The sequence below is a fragment of the Suncus etruscus genome, chromosome 6, assembly GCF_024139225.1.
Source record: "Suncus etruscus isolate mSunEtr1 chromosome 6, mSunEtr1.pri.cur, whole genome shotgun sequence".
NCBI lineage: Eukaryota > Metazoa > Chordata > Mammalia > Eulipotyphla > Soricidae > Suncus > Suncus etruscus.
Genome location: NC_064853.1, coordinates 116,682,671 through 116,703,142, shown reverse-complemented (window position 1 = coordinate 116,703,142; position 20,472 = coordinate 116,682,671). Strand labels below are relative to the sequence as shown.

The 20,472-nt window shown below is 42.4% G+C and overlaps 2 protein-coding genes across 2 annotated transcripts in view; both read left to right on the top strand.

The window, feature by feature from the left end:
* UBE2V2 (ubiquitin conjugating enzyme E2 V2) overlaps positions 1-20,472 on the top strand; it is a 738,183-nt gene that overhangs the window by 48,677 nt on the left and 669,034 nt on the right. The gene's annotated exons all lie outside the window — the stretch shown is intronic.
* Positions 5,272-7,621, top strand: C6H7orf25 (chromosome 6 C7orf25 homolog). Its single transcript, XM_049775731.1, has 2 exons — positions 5,272-5,299; positions 6,198-7,621. Exon 2 carries the CDS (start codon positions 6,219-6,221, stop codon positions 7,482-7,484), a length of 1,266 nt encoding a protein of 421 aa, XP_049631688.1. The 5' UTR covers positions 5,272-5,299; positions 6,198-6,218; the 3' UTR covers positions 7,485-7,621.

The window sequence follows — 20,472 nt, the reverse complement described above, 5'->3', positions numbered from 1 at the left end:
TCCCTTTGATCTAGGACTAGGTCTTAGCTCCTGCCTGCTCCTTTTTGCTTTTGCATTCTAATTTTTGTGAAGCAAGATAGTTTGAATATGTGTTTATGAGAAAACACACAGTTGAAAGAGCAAGGTCCTTGTGTGTGTGTGTGTTTCAAAAATTTATATATATAAATTTGGGCTTTTGGGTCACACCCAGCAGTCCTCAGGGGTTACTCCTGGCTCTATGCTCAGAAATCGATCCTGGCAGGCTCAGGATCATATGGGATGCCGGGATTTGAACCACCGTCCTTCTGCATGCAAGGCAAATGCCTTACCTCCATGCTGTCTCTCCGGCCCCTCAAAGTATATTAGTATAAATAAAATATACTAGATTAACTCTTTGAACATAGGGATATTTGGAATAAAAGTACAAGTGGGACGTTTGCCATGCATACACTGTATGGAAAAAAGTACAAATGTGGAGAATGAGGTCTCAAGAGTGAATTGCCTCAGAAGGTAAAGGTTTTTAAAAGAACTAATTATAATACTTGGTTATATATCTGTCTTTGTTTTGTTGAGGCTCTATCCAACGCCCAATATTTTAAATCTAGAAGAAAGGAGCTGGAATTGCAGTACAGTGGGTAAGGTACTTACTTCCTTGCACACAGCTGACTCTGATTGAGTCCCCACATTTATATAGTCCCCCCACTCCCAAACACCACCAGGACTGATCCCTGAGCACTCCCAGGTATAGTCCCCAATTCAGAAATTCTATAAAGCAAAGGGAAAGGTGGGCATATTTAGACAGAAATGTATGTGTTCTTATTGGGTGCTTTAGGTTTTACAAATTATACTTTTTCTTTGCCTTTTGTTTGGTTAAAAATATAGTCTAATATCAGTTAACATTACTTATAGTGCTGTTTTTTCTCCTCTCAATTTATTCTTACAAACGTTTATTTGTTTCTGTTACTTGGCTGAATTTGAGGATCAGAACCCCTTGTTCTCCATCCTTAACCTTCCCTTCTTTGGGGAAACCAGGGTAAAACAATTTCATATTGATGCTAATTCTTGGGGGGATTTTTTGTTTGTTTTTTTTTTTGTTTTTTTTTTTTTTGGGGGTCACACCCGACAGCGTTCAGGGGTTACCACATGGGAGGCCAGAATTTGAACCACCATCCTTCTGTGTCTAAGACAAACGCGCTACCGCTGTGCTATCTCTCCAGCCCGATGCTAACTCTTAAACTCTAAATTTCTTCTCTTAGGTCATGGGCACACCATTATAAAGAAATGCAAACTCATACTCAATGAATTGTCCAAGAATATATACAAGTTGGTGGCTCCACTGATTTTAGATTCTGATTTCCTGAAAACCAATCTAATCTTTTTGAAAGAATGCCATATAGTTTCCTTATGCCTTCAATTTAGAGGTTCAGAGCTCTTAGATACTAATACCAGACTGACAAATTATTTTGAAGATCAGAAAGCAGTTGGGGTGATTCTCAAAGAACATAGACCTGGCACAGGCAGAACCCATGTTTAATCCCTATTGGGATAGACCTGGTGTTCCTATATACCTTAAAAAGCTGAATAATAAACACTTCATCAAAGGCCTTTTGCCTGAGGCCAGAAAGATAGTACAGCATGTAAGGTACTTTCCTTGCACATAGCCAACTTCAGAGTCAATTCCCTACAGCCTGATAGGGTCCACCAAACACTGCCAGGAGTGATATGAGAACACAGACCTAGGAGTATGGCCTGGGTACCAGTGAGTGTAGCCAAAAATCAGAAGGTAGCCATGTCCATGAGTTTTATCAGTTTTCTTTTTTTGTTTTAACTTAGGTATTTTATGAGGTCTTTATGGCTGTTCTTCAAAACTAAACTTAAGGTGGCTTTTGGTTTCCTGAAATTTAGCTACTACATAAAGTTTCTGTTCTACAAAATGAGAATTTGGAATTTTAATTCCCCTCTTTGCTTCAATTAGGTTGATATAGTGCTAGTAGAAGGGGGAAGCATCAGTGAATTTAGTCACTTTAAATGTCACTCATGGGATGATGGAGTACGGGAATACTGATGATGGGAGTTGACACTAATGGTGGGATTGGTATTTAATATTTGCTTAAAACGTAATTGTCAAAAACAATCAAAGTAGATAATGGGATGGCTGGGGTTGGGAGTTGGCAATAGATGAAAGGAGGCCCCCAGCCAGAACCACTCCCATTTTTTACTCACCCCCTCTTCTGCAGTCTGTAGGATCCTGTAAGGCTTGCACAGCCCAACAGATGGCCTAGTATAGGTAGGCATCATAGACTTGGATAGGGACATAATACAGGCAGGGCTCAGTTCCAAGAAAATTTAGGTTCGGAGGCCTAGGCAGTGACCGGATCCTGAGCACAGGATCTTACCCATGCACACTATATCTATGGCTGAAACAGGACAACAGGAACAGCTGGGTACAGTTGGAAAAGGCCAGATCAGGTACAGAGCATAGGCATCCCACCTATAAGCACACAAGAGCAAGTTGAAGACTTAAGGAAAGCTGGGACAAGGTCAGGGAACATTTGAGAAGGAAAGGCCCAGGGATATGATTTCAGACAAGGTAGAAAGCCATCAAAGACCTGGACATATGGAAGCACACAGGCTGTTATGGGACAGTACCAGGGATGAAGAACCCTATCCATCTTAGTCTGTACAATAAACTATGATATTTTAAGCACTGATTTACTGAGCTATTCATAATTTTGTTTTTGACATACTATGTTTCAGCACCATTCCACTATCAGTATCAATCTCTCTCCACCATGGTTCTCAGGTCCTTTACAATACAGGCCTCCCATACACCCCTAGCCTGCCATCTTGACAGGTATCTTTTAAATTAAGTTTGGATATTTAGCTTTATTGTTCCTGTACATCACAGATGTACCTGAATTGCCCACACACACACTCATTACTTCTGTCTTCCCCATCTCTCCACTTTCTCTTCTCCCTATACAGTTGGGCCAAGGGTGCTCTTGGCATATTCCTTTTGAACTATTGCATTCCTTCATCCAAGGGGAAAATATCTTATATATAGCTTTGGAGGTTTGTGGCCATACCCAGCAGTATTCAGGTCTTACATCTAACTGCACTAAGGGACCACTCTTTTTTTTTTTGGGGGGGGGGGGCCACACCCGTTTGACGCTCAGGGGTTACTCCTGGCTATGCACTCAGAAATCGCCCCTGGCTTGGGGTGACCATGTGGGACGCCGGGGGATCGAACCGTGGTCCGTCCTACGCTAGCGCTTGCAAGGCAGACACCTTACCTCTAGCGCCACCTTCCCGGCCCTAAGGGACCACTCTTGACAATGCTGGAAGACCATATAGGATGCAGAGGATTGAACCCAGGATGACCACATGCAAAGCAAACACCCAGCTAGCTGTACTATCACACCCCTAAATTTTGACTTTTAATCATCCGAAAAAGCTAACATTCTCTTGAGTGTGTTACTCTCTCCTTTCTTACCCTCTCCCTCTCATTCCTCAGAATTTATAGATAAGAACCTATTTTTACTTCCAAAAATAAAAATCTTCCATACATTTGTCAAGAACCCAACTATGCAAGGAAATCCACCTTTACACTAACGATGTTAGTTTAAAAGTTTTCACTATAACTGATTAATTTTCTATTTTTTCTAGAGGGGGTTTACAGGGGCAAACCTGATGATACTCCTGACACTGCTTAGGAATCACTCCTAAAAGTTCTCTGGAGTCTGTAATTACACCCGGCATGTAGGTTAAGGGCTTTAAGCCCCTGTAGTATCTCTGGCCCTATGTCAGACCTAACAGGTGTTTCCCCAAACCCATTCCCCCATACACTTCCAAAACTTTATCTCAGAAATCCCTATCTTCCTGCTCTAATTCAGTCTAGTACTATTCTTTATCTAAGTTGACTGTTTAAAAATTACAGGTTATTGGGGCCGGAGAGATAGCATGGAGGTAGGGTGTTTGCCTTTCATGCAGAAGGTCATTGGTTCGAATCCGGCATCCCATATGGTCACCCGAGCCTGCCAGGAGCTATTTCTGAGCTTGGAGCCAGGAGTAAGTCCTGAGTACAGTCTGGTGTGGCCCAAAAGCCAAAAATAAATAAATAAAATAAAATAAATCCAGGTTATTTTAATTTTTTATTCTCGTTTATACCATCCATTATTATTTGGAAGGGGTGTACTTAGGGCTCTAAAGGCTATATCTGTCAGTGCTTGGCAGGGTCATGGGGTTCTGGGGATTGAACCTAACACCCCACACTTGTGCAAAACTCTACCATTTAAATCACATCCCTGCTCTCAGTTTTACGAAGTTGTTTTTTTTTTGGTTTTTTTTTTTTTTTTTTTTTTTTGGTTTTTGGGCCACACCCATTTGACGCTCAGGGGTTACTCCTGGCTATGCGCTCAGAAGTCGCTCCTGGCTTGGGGGACCATATGGGACGCCAGGGGATCGAACCGCGGTCCATCCTAGGCTAGCGCAGGCAAGGCAGGCACCTTACCTCCAGCGCCACCGCCCGGCCCCTGTTTTACGAAGTTGTTACAGGCATTCAGTGTTCTGCCACCAGTGTGGCCTTCCCTTCTGCAGTATCGTCGATTTCCCACCCTTCCCCAAGACTGCCCACTTAGCAGGCACAAACATTCCTAAATTCAGCACAGGTGTTTAATCCTTAGATTCAAAGCAGTAACCTATCCTTAAACAGTCATTTTTTTTTCTTTCTTGATGTTCTGTTTGAGCCGCATTCAACGGCACTTAGCACTAAGGAATTACTCCTGGTGGTGCCTGGAAAACCTAAGGGAAGCTGCGTGCACATCTGTCTGGCGCTGGAGCGCCCAGGGGTGCCTTCTATCGCTGCGTCATCCTCGACCAGCCTCTGGGGCTTGATTTTCTTCCGATGAGAAGTCAAGTTCCTACCTGGCTGTGCTGCACCGCAGCTCGGAAACTCAGCAAGAGCCGTCCCCAGCCAACGTCCAGCCGGGCGGGGATGGCGGCTTGCGACTTCCCGGGCAGGCAGAGTCCGCTCCGCCCGGCCCGTCTCCGAGGGTCCTGGGGCGGGTTTGCTGCGGGGCCAGAGCCCTGATGCCCAAAACAAACATGGCGGCTGCGTGAGCTTCAGCGCTGCCCGGGAAGCGGCTCGGCGGCCTGGGAAGCCCACGCCCGGCCTCACCCGGCGCGGGGCCACGTGACGCACCTCGCCTCGCCTCGCCTCGCCTCGGGCGGCGGGCTCTCGCGGCCGGAGCTGAGCTGCGGCGGAGGCCCAGTGGGGAGGGGACGCTGGGGAGGCCGCTCGGCCCGCGTGCTGGCGCTCGAGGTGCAGGGCTACCGGTGAGGAGCGGGCAGGGGACCGGGAGTGAGCCTGGAGCCCGCCGAGTCCGGACGGGGCTGGGCCGGCCTGCGGGAGGGGGCTGCTCGAGCCCCACGAGGGGCCCAACTAGGGCCGCGTGGCTGCGGGCGCTTGTCTCCTCCGCTTCGCGCCGGAGGGGCGTGGACCAGCCCGAAGCCGCCGACCGGGGGCCTCCGCGGGCGGCCACCCGAGGGGACTTGCTCCTCCGCGGGCTTTCCTGCGGAGGGGCCCCGGCGCGCTCCTGGCCTCCTGCGGCCTTTGCCGTCTGGCCGAGTTGCTGTCAAGGGTAGGCAAACACGAGGCGACCCTTAATTTTGACGGGGGTATCCATCCTGTGGACCATGTGCATTATCCAAGGCAGCCAGTTCACGGAGACCCACCCTCTGGAGAGGAAAAGATGAGAAAAACCTAACTTGGTGGCCTTTTTCCAGAGACACTATTGCTTTGGCAATTTACTAACCCGTGATTCTGTATGAATATTTTCAATAATTTTCTCTTGACTTTCTGAGCTTTTTATTAAAACTTTATCACGACTGAACTGTAAAACTGCTCTTATAGCAAGCAGATTGTCAAACCCCTGCATCTTAGACAACAAACCTGCAAAGTACTATGGACACTTAATACATTCGAGCCAAAGAAATGAAGATCTAAAATGTGTCAGAATCACCATATTTAAATCAAAGTTCAAAAGGATAGCCACTATTCCTTTCCTTAGCAGTAGGGGTCTCTGAAATCAGACATGAATATGCCCAGATTCTTAGACTCATAAACTTTGTTGTTAATCTAAAATGTTATACTCCTCAGTTAGAAATGCCATATATATTTTAGGATGGTTTGATTTTACCTTTTCTTTTAACCCCCGTAGGAAAAGAACAATGCTGTCAGCATGTCTGCACACTCCATGCTTTGTGAACGAATAGCCATAGCCAAGGAACTGATCAAGAGAGCAGAATCACTTTCTAGATCAAGAAAAGGTGGCATTGAAGGTGGTGCAAAGCTGTGCAGCAAATTGAAGGCAGAATTAAAATTTCTACAAAAAATAGAAGCTGGGAAAGTAGCTATTAAGGAGTCCCATTTACAGAGCACAAATCTGACACACTTAAGAGCAATTGTGGAATCAGCAGAAAACCTGGAAGAAGTTGTTAGTGTTCTACATGTCTTCGGTTACACAGATTCCTTAGGAGAAAAGCAGACTTTGGTAGTGGATGTCGTTGCAAATAGTGGCCATACTTGGGTCAAAGCTATTGGCCGAAAGGCTGAAGCTCTGCATAACATTTGGCTTGGCAGGGGCCAGTATGGTGACAAAAGCATCATTGAGCAGGCTGAAGACTTCCTCCAGGCCAGTCACCAGCAGCCAGTGCAGTATAGCAACCCTCACATCATCTTTGCCTTTTATAACAGTGTCTCCAGCCCCATGGCCGAGAAACTGAGAGAAATGGGTATATCTGTGAGAGGAGATATAGTGGCAGTTAACTCTCTGTTAGATCACCCTGAAGAGTTCCAACCAAGTGAAAGTGAATCTGATGATGAGGGCCCTGAATTTTTGAAGGTCACCAGAGTAGACAGAGATAATGTATTAGCAAGTGTTGCATTCCCAACGGAGATTAAGGTTGATGTGTGCAAAAGAGTAAATCTGGACATTACTACTTTAATCACGTACGTATCTGCCCTCAGTTATGGAGGCTGCCATTTTATCTTCAAAGAAAAAGTACTCACAGATCAAGCAGAGCAGGAGAGGAAAGAGCAGGTTCTACCGCAGCTGGAAGCATTTATGAAGGACAAGGAATTATTTGCTTGTGAATCTGCTGTCAAGGACTTTCAGTCTATTTTGGATACTTTAGGAGGACCTGGAGAAAGAGAGAGAGCCACTATGCTAATTAAGCAAATTAATGTAGTTCCAGACCAGCCTTCTGAACGTGCCTTGAAACTAGTGGCCAGTTCAAAAATCAATAGTCGCTCATTAACAATTTTTGGGACAGGAGATGCCTTAAAAGCCATTACAATGACTGCTAATAGTGGTTTTGTCCGAGCTGCCAACAACCAGGGTGTTAAGTTTAGTGTATTTATCCATCAACCGAGAGCACTTACTGAAAGCAAAGAAGTTCTTGCTACACCCTTACCGAAAGACTACAGAACTGATAATGAATACTAATGATGGCCTTTAAATATTGTCGAGGAAATAAGTTATTTATACCAAAGACTGGGTCTTCCCATCTTAAATGGATGGTGGGGTGGAGGTTTGTAATAAAATTAATGCTTAGAACTTAGAACCAATGAATTTATGTGTCATCTATATGTGAAGTAGGAAAAAAGTTTAAGACAACCTTATTGTCTAAGCAGTTAAACATAAATACAGCTATATGTGTTTTAACTGTATCACAGTACTTTTGTGTGATTGAGTATTGATAAAATCCCTTTACTCATAATTGCACTTCATAAAATATGCCTACACTGAATCTTGCATTAAATATCTGGAAAAAAACTGAAATTTGTTTTTTATTCTATTGGCTTATCAACTGATATGGTTGAGACTGGGAGGGCTACATAAAATTGACTTTAGATTGAAAAGTTATGGCCAGGCTAATAGCTCAGAGGACAGTGTTTGGTTTAAATGTGGGAGACCTTCATTAGATCCCTGGCATCACATGGTCCCCTTGAGCAATATACTGGGAGTGGTCCCTAAGGATCATGAATATGGCTTTAAAAAAACAAAAGCTATGGCTATTAGTAATGAAAATAATATTTTGTGGTAGATGTAGCCAGGTGGGTATGTTTAAAAAGAATATGTTAATACAGAAAATAGAGATACCTAACGTGGAGCATATATATTCTATATATTCAAGAGTCTTGGGTCTCCAATCCTGCCACCACAAGATTTACTGGCCCCCAAACCCAAGATAATACAGAAAGTGAATGAATTCTGATCATGTGAATTCCACAAATTTATTAATATAAAAGGACTTTTAAGGATAAATAAAACCCACATTTTAAGTTACTGAATAGCAAGTGACAATTGCATTACCACACTGTCACAATACAGTTGAAGAAAAGTCATGCTTGTTGAATTACACAACTTGGATTTATATTTACAATGCACTAGGTGCTTTATTAATTTGAAAAAACCATTTATCAAGGTAAATTTGTATCCACAATTTAAGCATGGGAAAATTGTTAAATGTTAAGCTGAATTAGGGCCCCGGAGAGATAGCACAGCGGCGTTTGCCTTGCAAGCAGCCAATCCAGGACTAAAGGTGGTTGGTTCGAATCCCGGTGTCCCATATGGTCCCCCCGTGCCTGCTAGGAGCTATTTCTGAGCAGACAGCCAGGAGTAACCCCTGAGCACCACCGGGTGTGACCCAAAAACCAAAAAAAAAAAAAAATGTTAAGCTGAATTAGAAGAACTTGTATGTCTTCACTATATAACATCTTTTGGGAGGTAGGGGGCCCATACCTGGGGATACTCAGGCGTTACTCCCAGATTTGCACTCATATCACTCCTGGCAGGCTCAGGGGACCATATGGAATGCCAGGAATCGAACCTGAGTTGCATGCACTGAAAGGCAAACACTCTAGCCATTGGGTATCACTATGGCCCCATATATGACATCTTTCTTTTTTTTTACTGTGCAAACTCAAGCTATGTGAAGAGAAACTATGTTGGAGTCTACATAATGCTGGCTAGAAAGGTAGAATTTGATTTGAAACCATGAACACTGAAATGTAATAAATTTAGTTCATAAGGTTTTTCTCTTGGAAAAGATTGTGTGTGTGTGTGTGTGTGTGTGTGTGTGTGTAGCAAGATAGTGTTTATGGAAACTTATTTAGAAAGACTGAGGGGAGAAAAACAGAAGCATGTGTTTACAAGAGAATATAAGCTTCAGTGTGAAATATTGAGACAAGCGAGATATATGTTCAAGGTAGAACATGGACTTGAAGAGCAAGCATCTCTTAAAAAAGATTCCACTACTAACTCATTCGTAGGGGGATGCCTGTGATTGGGTTTCTCATTTTAGTAGAGAGAAGTATAGAAAAGTGTATTTGGGGGGCAGAGAGATAGCATGAAGGTAAAGTGTTTGCCTTGCATGCAGAAGGACAGTGGTTCGAATCCTGGCATCCCATATGGTCCCCCGAGCCTGCCATGAGTGATTTCTGAGCATAGAGCCAGGAGTAACCCCTGAGCACTGCTGGGTGTGACCCAAAAAAAAAAAGTGTATTTGCATGTACTTTGCATAAATATTGAGTAGTAGGTTTAACGATAGTTGGTTGAAGGGGGATATAGCTCGGCAGCATATAAAAGACCTGCATATAAAAGGCCTGATATTCAATCCCTGTTTCTGCAACATAAAATATTGATATGAAAAATGAATGATTACCCTTCGATGTAAAAAATACTTGTCTTAAAATGGATGTAACAGCTAAAAATGTGTGGAGGTAAGCAACTGGTATAATTCTTGTTAATGTTTATTTAGGAGTCACATCTGGCAGCATTTAGATTATTTCTGGCTATGCATTCAGGAATTAATCCTGCCAGGGTTGGGGACCATCTGAGATGACTGGATCAACTTAATTGGCCATGAGTAAGACAAGTGCCTTACCCATCATACTATTCTCTCCAGCTCTGAAGTACGATTAATGTTCTACATTTTCTAAAGAATTATTCTGAAAATGTATATGAATAAAGGACTGAGCCAATAGGGTCAGAATTTGGGAGTTTGTGAGCTTACACAAAATGTTTATTGAGAATAGGACTGGAAAATTACAGAAGTGTGAATATTAAGGTCTACCCAGAGTTTAGGCTCATGTGAACAATTTATAAAACTGGAGATGAAGCTGGAAAAGTAGTTCTCTAAAGATTTTGAGAAACTCACTGTTATTTTCCTTTTGGAGTCATATCTAGAGGTGCTAGGGCTTACTCCTGGCTTTGTGCTCAAGGATCACTCCTGGTGGACTTGAGGGACTATATAGGATGCTAGGGGTCAAACCCAAGTCATCTTTGTGCAAGGCAAAAGCCCTTTTTTTTTTTTTTTTTAGTGAAATAACAGTTTTTATTTGGAAATTCTGAGGAAATGAAGAGAGAGGAGAGAAAAAGTAACTCAAGAGAGAATGCTGGCTTCTCCAAAGGCATAGAGAACCAGTACACAACCCAGAGTTAAAGTAGGAAAAGTACACATTTCAAGAGGGAAGATGTGGATGACATGTCCAAGGGCTGGCATCACACATGCACAAAGCACCAACCAGAGTCAATGAATCTGGTTCCATCCAGTTCTCCCACTAGCCTACAGCCTACAGGAAGAACCACAGCCTCGCTTCACCTAGGCTAGAAGTAGTTAGCCCCCTGCCTTATGCTCAGCTGAGGCTGCCAAGGCGGTGGCCAAGAGGAGATTCAACAGGTTGTCTGCTAAACCTATATTTTCTACCATATTTTGAGACTTAGCCCAAAAAGTCAGGGGGGCAGTGAGGTGGCGCTAGAGGTAAGGTATCTGCCTTGCAAGCACTAGCCAAGGAAGGACCACGGTTCGATCCCCCAGCATCCCATATGGTCCTCCCAATTTCTGAGCGCTTAGCCAGGAGTAACCCCTGAACATCAAATGGGTGTGGCCAAAAAAAAAAAAAGTCAGTGGAGAAGGATAAAGCTCATACAAGTGTAAGCAAAAGAAAATAGAGGACCAAGGCTTAGCTAAAGTGTTGAAATATCTGAAGACATCAATAACAACACAATAATAGTGGGAGATCTCAATACTGCCCTGTTACTCTTGAATGGTCAACCAGACTTAAACCCAACAAGAATATACAAGCTCTGAAAAGAGGATAAAATGGTACAAACTACCTTCTCAGATCATAATGCACTGAAATTAGAAGTGATCTATAGGTGTTCCTGCTTTCCTGTGCGAGACAACCAAGATAGGCCCCAGCAAATAAAATCTCTTCAGGTTTCATCAAGGACAGGCTGTCTCAGCCCACAAAGGATGGAGCCTGATTCCTGCCATGTGCCTGGGCTCAAAGGAGACATTATAAAAGGCTGCTGTTTTGCTCCTTGCTTGGTTTCCTGCTTTTCTGCGTGAGGCAGCTGAGAAATGCCCCAGTAAACATAATTTCTTCAGGACTCTTCACAATATAGACTGTTTCTGCCTGGGAAGGGTGTAGCCAGAAGAGTGTAGCCTCACTGCTTAGCTTCCCAGCCAAACACATCTTCTAACCCATAAACCCCACCACAACACGTAGTAAAAACCACACTACAAGCCTATCAATGGGGAAACAACACAGGCCACAGGCCAACACCATGCATAGAAAATGAAGATGGCAGTTCTATGACCTGAAAAGTGCCAACCACCAAGTTAGCCTCTCAGATAAGGATTTTAGAGAAGACATATGGAGAATGTTAATAGAACTCAAAGAAAGCATAGCTTGAGCTGAACAGAAAGACAGAAATTAGAAAACTCCAAACTGAAATAACAGGGCTGAAAAACTCGGTAGATGAAATGAAAAACTCAATGGCAAGGCTCTCCAACAGAGTAACAGCATGAGAACAGAATTAGTGAGCTGAGAGATGAGATGCAGAACAACTCCATAAAGCAGAAGAGATTGGAAAAGAACCTTAAAGCAAATGATTAGACAATGTAAAATAAAATACTCAAGGAATGAGAACAGATGAAATTAGAAGTCTTTGTTAAGTTCAACAGAAACAGGTGCCGGCGAGGTGGCGCTAGAGGTAAGGTGTCTGCCTTGCAAGCGCTAGCCAAGAAAGGACCGTGGTTTGATCCACGGTTCAATCCCCCGGCATCCCATATGGTCCCCCAAGCCAGGGGCAATTTCTGAGCGCTTAGCCAGAAGTAACCCCTGAGCATCAAACAGGTGTGGCCCAAAAACCAAAAAAAAAAAAAAAAAAGTTCAACAGAAACAATATAAGAATTATTAGAGTCCCAGAGACCCAGGAAGAAAATCCCCAGGAAGAATCAACAGTCAAGGACATCATTGCTGAGAAACTTCCAGAGCTAAAAAAAAAAAAAAAAAAAAAAAACATGCAACCAAATCTGCATGCCCAAAGAGTACCTTAAGATACAAAAAAAAAGCACCCCAAGATACATCCTAATCACAGTGATGAATCCCAGAGATAGGGATAGAAGACTGAAAGCAGCAAGATAAAAAAGGGAAATTACATTCAAAGCAGCATTCTTTTTTTTTTTTTTATAATTTTTTTAATTTTGAATTATGAGAACAAAAGATGCAAAGAAAGAGGATAAGGTAAAGTTACAGTGGAAGGACAATCACCCATAACATAATTATCAGAAGAAGTCCCCTTGCTGATATCTTTTTTTTTTTTTTTTTTTTTTTTTTTTTGGTTTTTGGGCCACACCCAGTAACGCTCAGGGGTTACTCCTGGCTATGTGCTCAGAAGTTGCTCCTGGCTTGGGGGACCATATGGGACACCGGGGGATCGAACCGCGGTCCGTCCAAGGTTAGCGCAGGCAAGGCAGGCACCTTACCTTTAGCGCCACCGCCTGGCCCCCCTTGCTGATATCTTAACTTTGAACTTTCACCAAAGAAAGTTAAGATAAATAAAACAGAATCGATGTGCAATTACTTTGTCCCTCAAGTCCCCAGATTGTAGCACATTATAATATTTCTTAACAGCACACAAGGCAATCTAAAGCCATCAAACTTACGTAACTCCTTAAACATTAGAGGCATAGTATTTTTTACATTTTCATGTACATGCATATTAGCTTAAGTTAACCTCAAATTTTAAGTGGGTGCGTTTTAAGGATTAGAGTCAAAGGAGCACAGTAAAAACGGTGTTAGAGTGGCAATTGTTGTTTGCATAGGCCCACCAAAATATGAGAGGCATGGAAAGGAATAACCTTGGCCTAAATACAAAGAGATCCTACCCCTGAAGTTTCCTGGCATAAGACCAGCTCTAGGCCTCAGGAAAGTTATCGTTCGATCCAAGACATTGTCTGTAGTGCCAACACACTTTTCACACAGTCTCTGTTGTTGGTCTCATGTTTCTGTATTAAAGATTCTGGAATCTGCATGTCCTACATTGAAGTCATGATGTGGAGTGCCTTCTCGTTTCACCTCACCATGAAAGGGCAATGCAGGAAGCCCTGTCCTGTAAGCAGGTTGTTGTTGTTAAGTCTTCTCAGTGTTAAGGGAAGTCTCTTTTGAGCAGGACGATGTCTGAGCAGTGGTAGGGTCTTCCGTGGTAGAGGATTGCTTCCAGGTGATGTTATAGACAAACCTCACAATTAAGGGGCAATACAGCAAGCCCTGTCCAGTAAGCAGGTCTTTGTTCTTGTTGTCTTCTCAGTGTTAAGGGGTGTTTCTTTTGAGTAGATGTCAGAGCAGCTGTAGGGTCTTTCCTGGTACAGGAATGCCTCCGGGTGATGTTATATACAACATTGGATGTTTTGTAAATGTCTTCTGTAGATCAAGGGGTGAATGGAGAATGCCCATTCTTCTGAGGCCTGTGCCAGGTCTTTATGTCAATGTTCAGGGTGTAAGGTCTCATTGCACTACAAGATTTGTGTGTTCCCATTTTTATTAGATAAGAACTTATTGGTATGTATAGTATTTTTCCATGTTATTGTGCCTACGCAAACAAGATATAAAGCCACGTGGTGCTATCAGATATATGGGGGCATAAGAACATTTCCAACAAGACCCATGACTTGGTTCAAACATAAGTATTAAACTGAGGGATTCTTTCACACCAAATTCCATATTGAGCAGTTCACAAAGAGAAGATAAAAAACATGCGGGGAGATCATCACTGTATAAGAAAGTATTTAGCAAAAGTTATAGCCGTCAAAGAAAACACCCATAAAATGTTGAAAAGATATGTGTCCTTGGGCCCGGAGAGATAGCACAGCGGAGTTTGCCTTGCAAGCAGCCGATCCAGGACCAAAGGTGGTTGGTTCGAATCCCGGTGTCCCACATGGTCCCCCGTGCCTGCCAGGAGCTATTTCTGAGCAGACAGCCAGGAGTAACCCCTGAGCACCGCCAGGTGTGGCCCAAAAACCAAAAAAAAAAAAAAAAAAAAAAAAAAAAGAAAGATATGTGTCCTTTTTATGCCTTTTAAAATAGTTGGGTGGGTGTTAACTCTAGGGCACCACTTTGGTCTGTGACTTAGGACTCAACAGTACTTAAGTTAGAAAGGGTATAAAAGGAATAATGATGATAGGAGTTAAAGAAGTTAAAGAGAAATATGAACTTATGAAGGGGTATTAAAAGGGCAGAGTACAAAATGGACATTTTGCATACATAAAAACATAATTCAATGATAGTGAGTACTATTAAAGTTTCTTGTGAGAGTACTATTAAAGTTTCTTGTGAGAGTACTATTACAGTTTCTTGTGAGAGTACTATTACAGTTTCTTGTGAGAGTACTATTAATGTTTCTTGTGAGAGTACTATTAATGTTACTTGTGCCTACGCAAACAAGATATAAAGCCACGTGGTGCTATCAGATATATGGTGCTATCAGATATCAGATTTTGAAAATGTAGACTGGGCAGAGCTTACCAGTGCCAGCCAAACCTCCTCCTGCTAGACTCCCGGCTCCCAGGAAGGAGAGATCCTTCAAGAAGCTGGGAGACCAGAAGCTCAGAGCCCCACCCAGACCCTCCCTAAGGAGCCGCATGGATAGTGGGGGAAGGCCTAGGGTACCTTCAAGCTCCACCAAGGGACCCAACTCACCGGCTTGTCCAGGCATTTGGCCCAGGGAAGCCCTGGAGATCTGGAGCAAGGCGGCAGAGGGGTGCTGGGGTTACCCAAGTCCCGCACCCCCCCTAGGCCTGGCCAAGCAGGCCTCCGGCATGGCGGGGGCCTGCCAAACCTCCTCCAAAGCAGCATTCTTAAGATTTACGGGGCCGGGAAGGTGGCGCTAGAGGTAAGGTGTCTGCCTTACAAGCGCTAGCCAAGGAACGGACCGCGGTTCGATCCCCCGGCGTCCCATATGGTCCCCCCAAGCCAGGGGCGATTTCTGAGCACATAGCCAGGAGTAACCCCTGAGCGTCAAACGGGTGTGGCTCAAAAACCAAAAAAAAAAAAAAAAGATTTACAGGAAACTTGTCACAAGAAGTCACCAAGGTGAGAAGGCAGTGGTGGGATATAGTGACAAAAATCAATGAAATAAATGCTTTGCCTAGAATACTGCACACAGCCAGACTTACTTTCAGGACTGAAGGAAGCATTCATAGTTTCATGGATAAACAGCAGCTCAGAAACTTTACAGACTCAAAACCAGCTTTAAAAGATAAACTGAAAAGTCTACTTTAAGACAAGACAGACCAACAGACACATCAAAATTCTACACAACGGGGCACGGAAAGATAGCACAGCAGCATTTGCCTTGCAAGCAGCCGATCCAGGACCAAAGGTGGTTGGTTCGAATCCCGGTGTCCCCTATGGTCCCCCGTGCCTGCCAGGAGTTATTTCTGAGCAGACAGCCAGGAGTAACCCCTGAGCAGTGCCAGGTGTGGCCCAAAAACAAAAACAAAAAAAATTATACACAATGATGAAAATAAATCCCATGACAAATTATCTGTCTTAATGTCAATGGGTTAAATGCACCAGTTAAAAAAACACAGAGTGGAAAAAGAGAGCAAAAAAATGAACCAAACATTCTGAAGCATACAAGAAACACATTTGAATAGTTAGAACAAACATAGACTCAAAATTAAAGATTGGAGAAAAATCATCCAAACAGATAACTCCCTTAAAAATGCTGGGGTGTGGCCAGAGTGATAGTGCAGCATTAGGGCATTTGCCTTGCACATGGCTGACCCAGGATGAACCTGGGTTCAATCCCTGGCATCTCATATGGTCCCCCAAGCCAGGAGCAATTTCTGAGCTCATAGCCAAGAGTAACCCCTGAGAATCACTGACTGTGGCTAAAAAATAAATAAATAAAAAGCTGGGGTGGCTATATTAATATCAGGTGACACAAACTTTAGACTCAGTAAAGTTAAAAGAGACATAAATGGACATTTCCTAATTATCAATGGTATGTAAAACGTGAAATCACCCAGCGAGGGACTAGAAAAATATTTAATACAAATGTTGACAAATCTGGAAGAAGATATCAATAGCAGCACAATTAGTGGGAGACCTCAACACAGCCCTATCACCCCTTGATAGTTCAACCAGTCTTAAACCCAACAAGAATATACTATCTCTGAAAAGAGAAATGGAAGTTGACTAGTTTATATATATACATATATATATATATATACCCATCCCCAGAAAACTGGATACACATTCTTCTCCAATGCACACGGGTCATTCTCTAAGATAGACTGCATTATGTCCTATAAAACATCCCTTCATAAAATCAAGAGGATAGAAATAGTGCAGACTACCTTCTCAGATCACGAGACCCTGAAATTAGAAGTGAACTACAAAGGAACACAAAAGAAAACTTTAACACCTGGAAATTAAACAGCCCACTACTGAAAAACCAGTGGGTCAGAGAGAAAATCAAAGAGAAAATCAAAACATTCCTGGAAACAAATGACAATGAAGACACAAATTATCAGATTTTATGGGACACAGAAAAAAAACAGTATTAAGGGGCCGGAGAGATAGCATGGAGGTAAGGCGTTCGCCTTCATGCAGGAGGTCATCAGTTCGAATCCCGGCGTCCCATATGGTTCCCCCGTGCCTGCCAGGAGCAATTTCTGAGCATGGAGCCAGGAATAACCCCTGAGCACTGCTGGGTGTGACCCCCCCCAAAAAAAAACCCACACACACAAAAAAACAGTATTAAGAGGAAAATTTATAGCTTTGCAAGCACACATTAGGAAGGAAGAAGGGGCTTACATAAGCTTAATGATACAGCTTATAAAATTAGAAAATGATAAAAAAAATTGAACCCAAAATAAGTAGGCAGAAGGAAATAACAAAGCTTAGAGCAGAAATTAATGAAGTGGAACCCCCCAAATCATAAAGATCAATGAAAGCAAAAGTTGGTTATTTGAAAAATAAACAAGATTGATAAACCACTAGCAAAACTCACAAAGAAAGGCAGAGAAACTTAACAAATAGAATCAGAAATGAAAAGGGGGAGATCAATACAGATACTGCAGATTTTCAAAGGGTAATCAGAGACTACTTTGAGAAACTATGCCACAAAACTTGAGAACCTGGAAGAAATGGATAAATTCTTAGACTCATAATCTTCCACATTTGAATCAGGACTCTCTGGCATATCTAAACAGTCCCAACAATACTGAGGAATTTAAAATGGTAATGAAAAATCTTCTGAAAAACAAAAGACCAGATCCATGTGCATTCACTAACAAATTCTTTCAAACCTTTCAAGTGGAAGTAATACCAATCCTTTCAGGCTCTTTCAAAAAATTGAAGAAACAGAAACACTCCCAAATAGTTTTTATGAAGATAACATTACATTGATACCAAAACCAGAGATGCTGCAAAAAAAAAAAAAAAAACAAAACTACAGACCAATATCCATGATGAACACAGATGCAAAGATCTTCAACAAAATCCTGGCAAATAGGATCCAATCCTTATCAAGAAGGTCATACACCATGACCCAAGTAGGCTTCATTCCTGGAATGCAAGGATGGTTTAACATACATGAATCAATCAATATAATACACCATATCAACAATTAAAAAATTAAAAAACATATGAGCATATCAATAGATGCAGAGAAAGCATTTCATAAGTCCAACATCCATTCATGATGAAATTTTTACAAAGATGGGACTGGAAGAAACTTTTCTCAATATAGTGAAGATCATTTATTACAGCCAATGGAAAATATTGTTCTCAATGTAGATAAACTAAGAGCCTTTCTTGTAAAATCTGCTACAAGAAAAGGCCACCCCTCTCACCACTCCTATTCAGCATAGTACTAGAAGTACTTGCCATAGTAACTAGCAAGAAAAAGATATTAAGGGCATCCAGATAGGAAAGGAAGAAGTCAAGCTCTCAATGTTTGCAAATGACATGATATTACACATAGAAAACCATAGGACTCTATCAAAAAACTTGTACAAACTATAGATTTTCATAGCAAAGAGGCAGGCTATAAAATTAACATGCAAAAATCAATGGCTTTCTTATACATAAATAATGATAGAGTATAATGGAAGTCAGAAAAAAACAATTCCATTAACATTAGTGCAACACAAACTCAAATACCTTGGAGTAAACTAAAGAGGTGAAGGACGACATGTACAAAGAAAATTACAAAACCTTGCATCAAGAAATAAAAGAAGACACAAGGAAATGGAGACAGAGACCCTGCTTATTGATTAGGAGGATGAACATCACTAAAATGGCAATACTGGGGCTGGAGAGATAGCATGGAGGTAAGGCATTTGCCTTTCATGCAGAAGGTCAGTGTTTCGAATCTAGGCATCCCATATGGTCCCCTGTACTTGCCAGGGGTGATTTTTGAGCGTAGAGTCAGGAGTAACCCCTGAGTGCTGCCAGGTGTGACCCAAAAACCAAAAAAATAATTTTTTAAATGGCAATACTGCCCAAAGCTTTGTACAGATTTAATGCAATTCCTCTAAGAATACCCATGACTTTTTTTTTAAATAATTTTTATTGTGACCAATGTGAATTACAAATCTTTCACAGTAATATTTAAGGTACATAGTGACATTAAATCAGGCGTATTCCCACCACCAGTGTTGTCCTCCCTTCACCTCTGTTCCCAGCATCCCCCTCCTTTGCCCACCAGACTGCTAGTATAATTGGTCCTCTCTGTGTATAGCTTGTTGAATATTGGGTATTGATTCTGTTGTCGTTGACTCTGGTTTGATGTTTAAGTTTGATTCTTTTTTATTTCTACCCAATGTTCATACGACTCTTTGGTTCTGATACCATCCTTTTTTCCCCCCTCAATTTATGAGGCAGATTAAGGTGATTCAAGTTATGTGATTCTGTTTGAAAACATTCTGGTGGGAATGCAGTCTAGTCCAGCCCTTATGAAAAACTATATGGAGATTCTTCCAAAAACTGGAAATTGAGCTCCCATACGATCTAGCTATACAACTCTTAGGGATATACCCTAGGAATACAAAAATCCAGTACAAAAATCCCTTCCACGCTCCTATATTCATCACAGTACTATTTACAATAACCAGACTCTGGAAAAACAAAAAACAAAAACAAAAACAAAAAAAACCTGTTTGAAAGTCTGGCTGGGTGAAGTATTCATGGTGAAGCATTTATTTTGAGTTTCTTCCCCTATATCCCATCAGTTCTTTCAGGTCTAGAGGGTTGCTTCTGATAAATCTGCTCTAATTCTTTTATTTTTACTGTTTTTTTTTGGGGGGGGGCATACCCGGTGACGCTCAGGGGTACTCCTGGCTATGCGCTCAGAAATCGCTCCTGGCCTGGGGGACCATATGGGACACTGGGGTTCGAACCCAGATCCATCCTGGGCAGCTGCGTGCAAGGCAAACAACATACCATTGTGCTATAGCTCCAGTCCCTGATTATCACTGTTTCTTTTTGTTGTTGTTATTTATTATCACTGTTTTTTATGTGTAGCAGAGCTAGTTTTCCCATCAACTTCCTGGACTTAGTATACTCTTTGCTTTTGGTGTTTTTGTTTTTTTGCTCCTGGCAGGCACGTGGGATTATATGGGCTGCTGGGATTCGAGCCACAGTCCATCCTGGGTCGAATGTGTGCAAGGCAAATGCCCTACAGCTGTGCTATCTATCCAGCCCTCTTTGTATTTGTTTTATGGACCACACCCGGCTGTGTCAGATATTACTCCGGTATCTATACTCAGAAAAATACTCCTGGTAGGTTCCTAATACCCTATGGCAGTGGTCGGCAACCTGAAGCTCGCTAGCCACATCCGGCTTTTTACACTTTTAATTTGGCTCTTCTGAGTGCCGGGCAGCAGCTCCAGGAGTCAGGACTCTGCTCCTAGCCTTTGTAAGTGCGCGCCCTGTGTGCAGCCCCGGTGGGTGGCCGACTCCAAGAGTGTAAGATGATACCCAGTATCATCCCCAAAGGTGTTCCCCCAAAGTCACCCTTTCTTAAACCTCTTCCTTTGATATGTAAAAGCCCACTGAAATGTACTTTTGTCTCTCTCTCTTGACCTGAATCCTCCTGGTATTGGGAATTGGTTTTAATAAAGAAAGAGGTG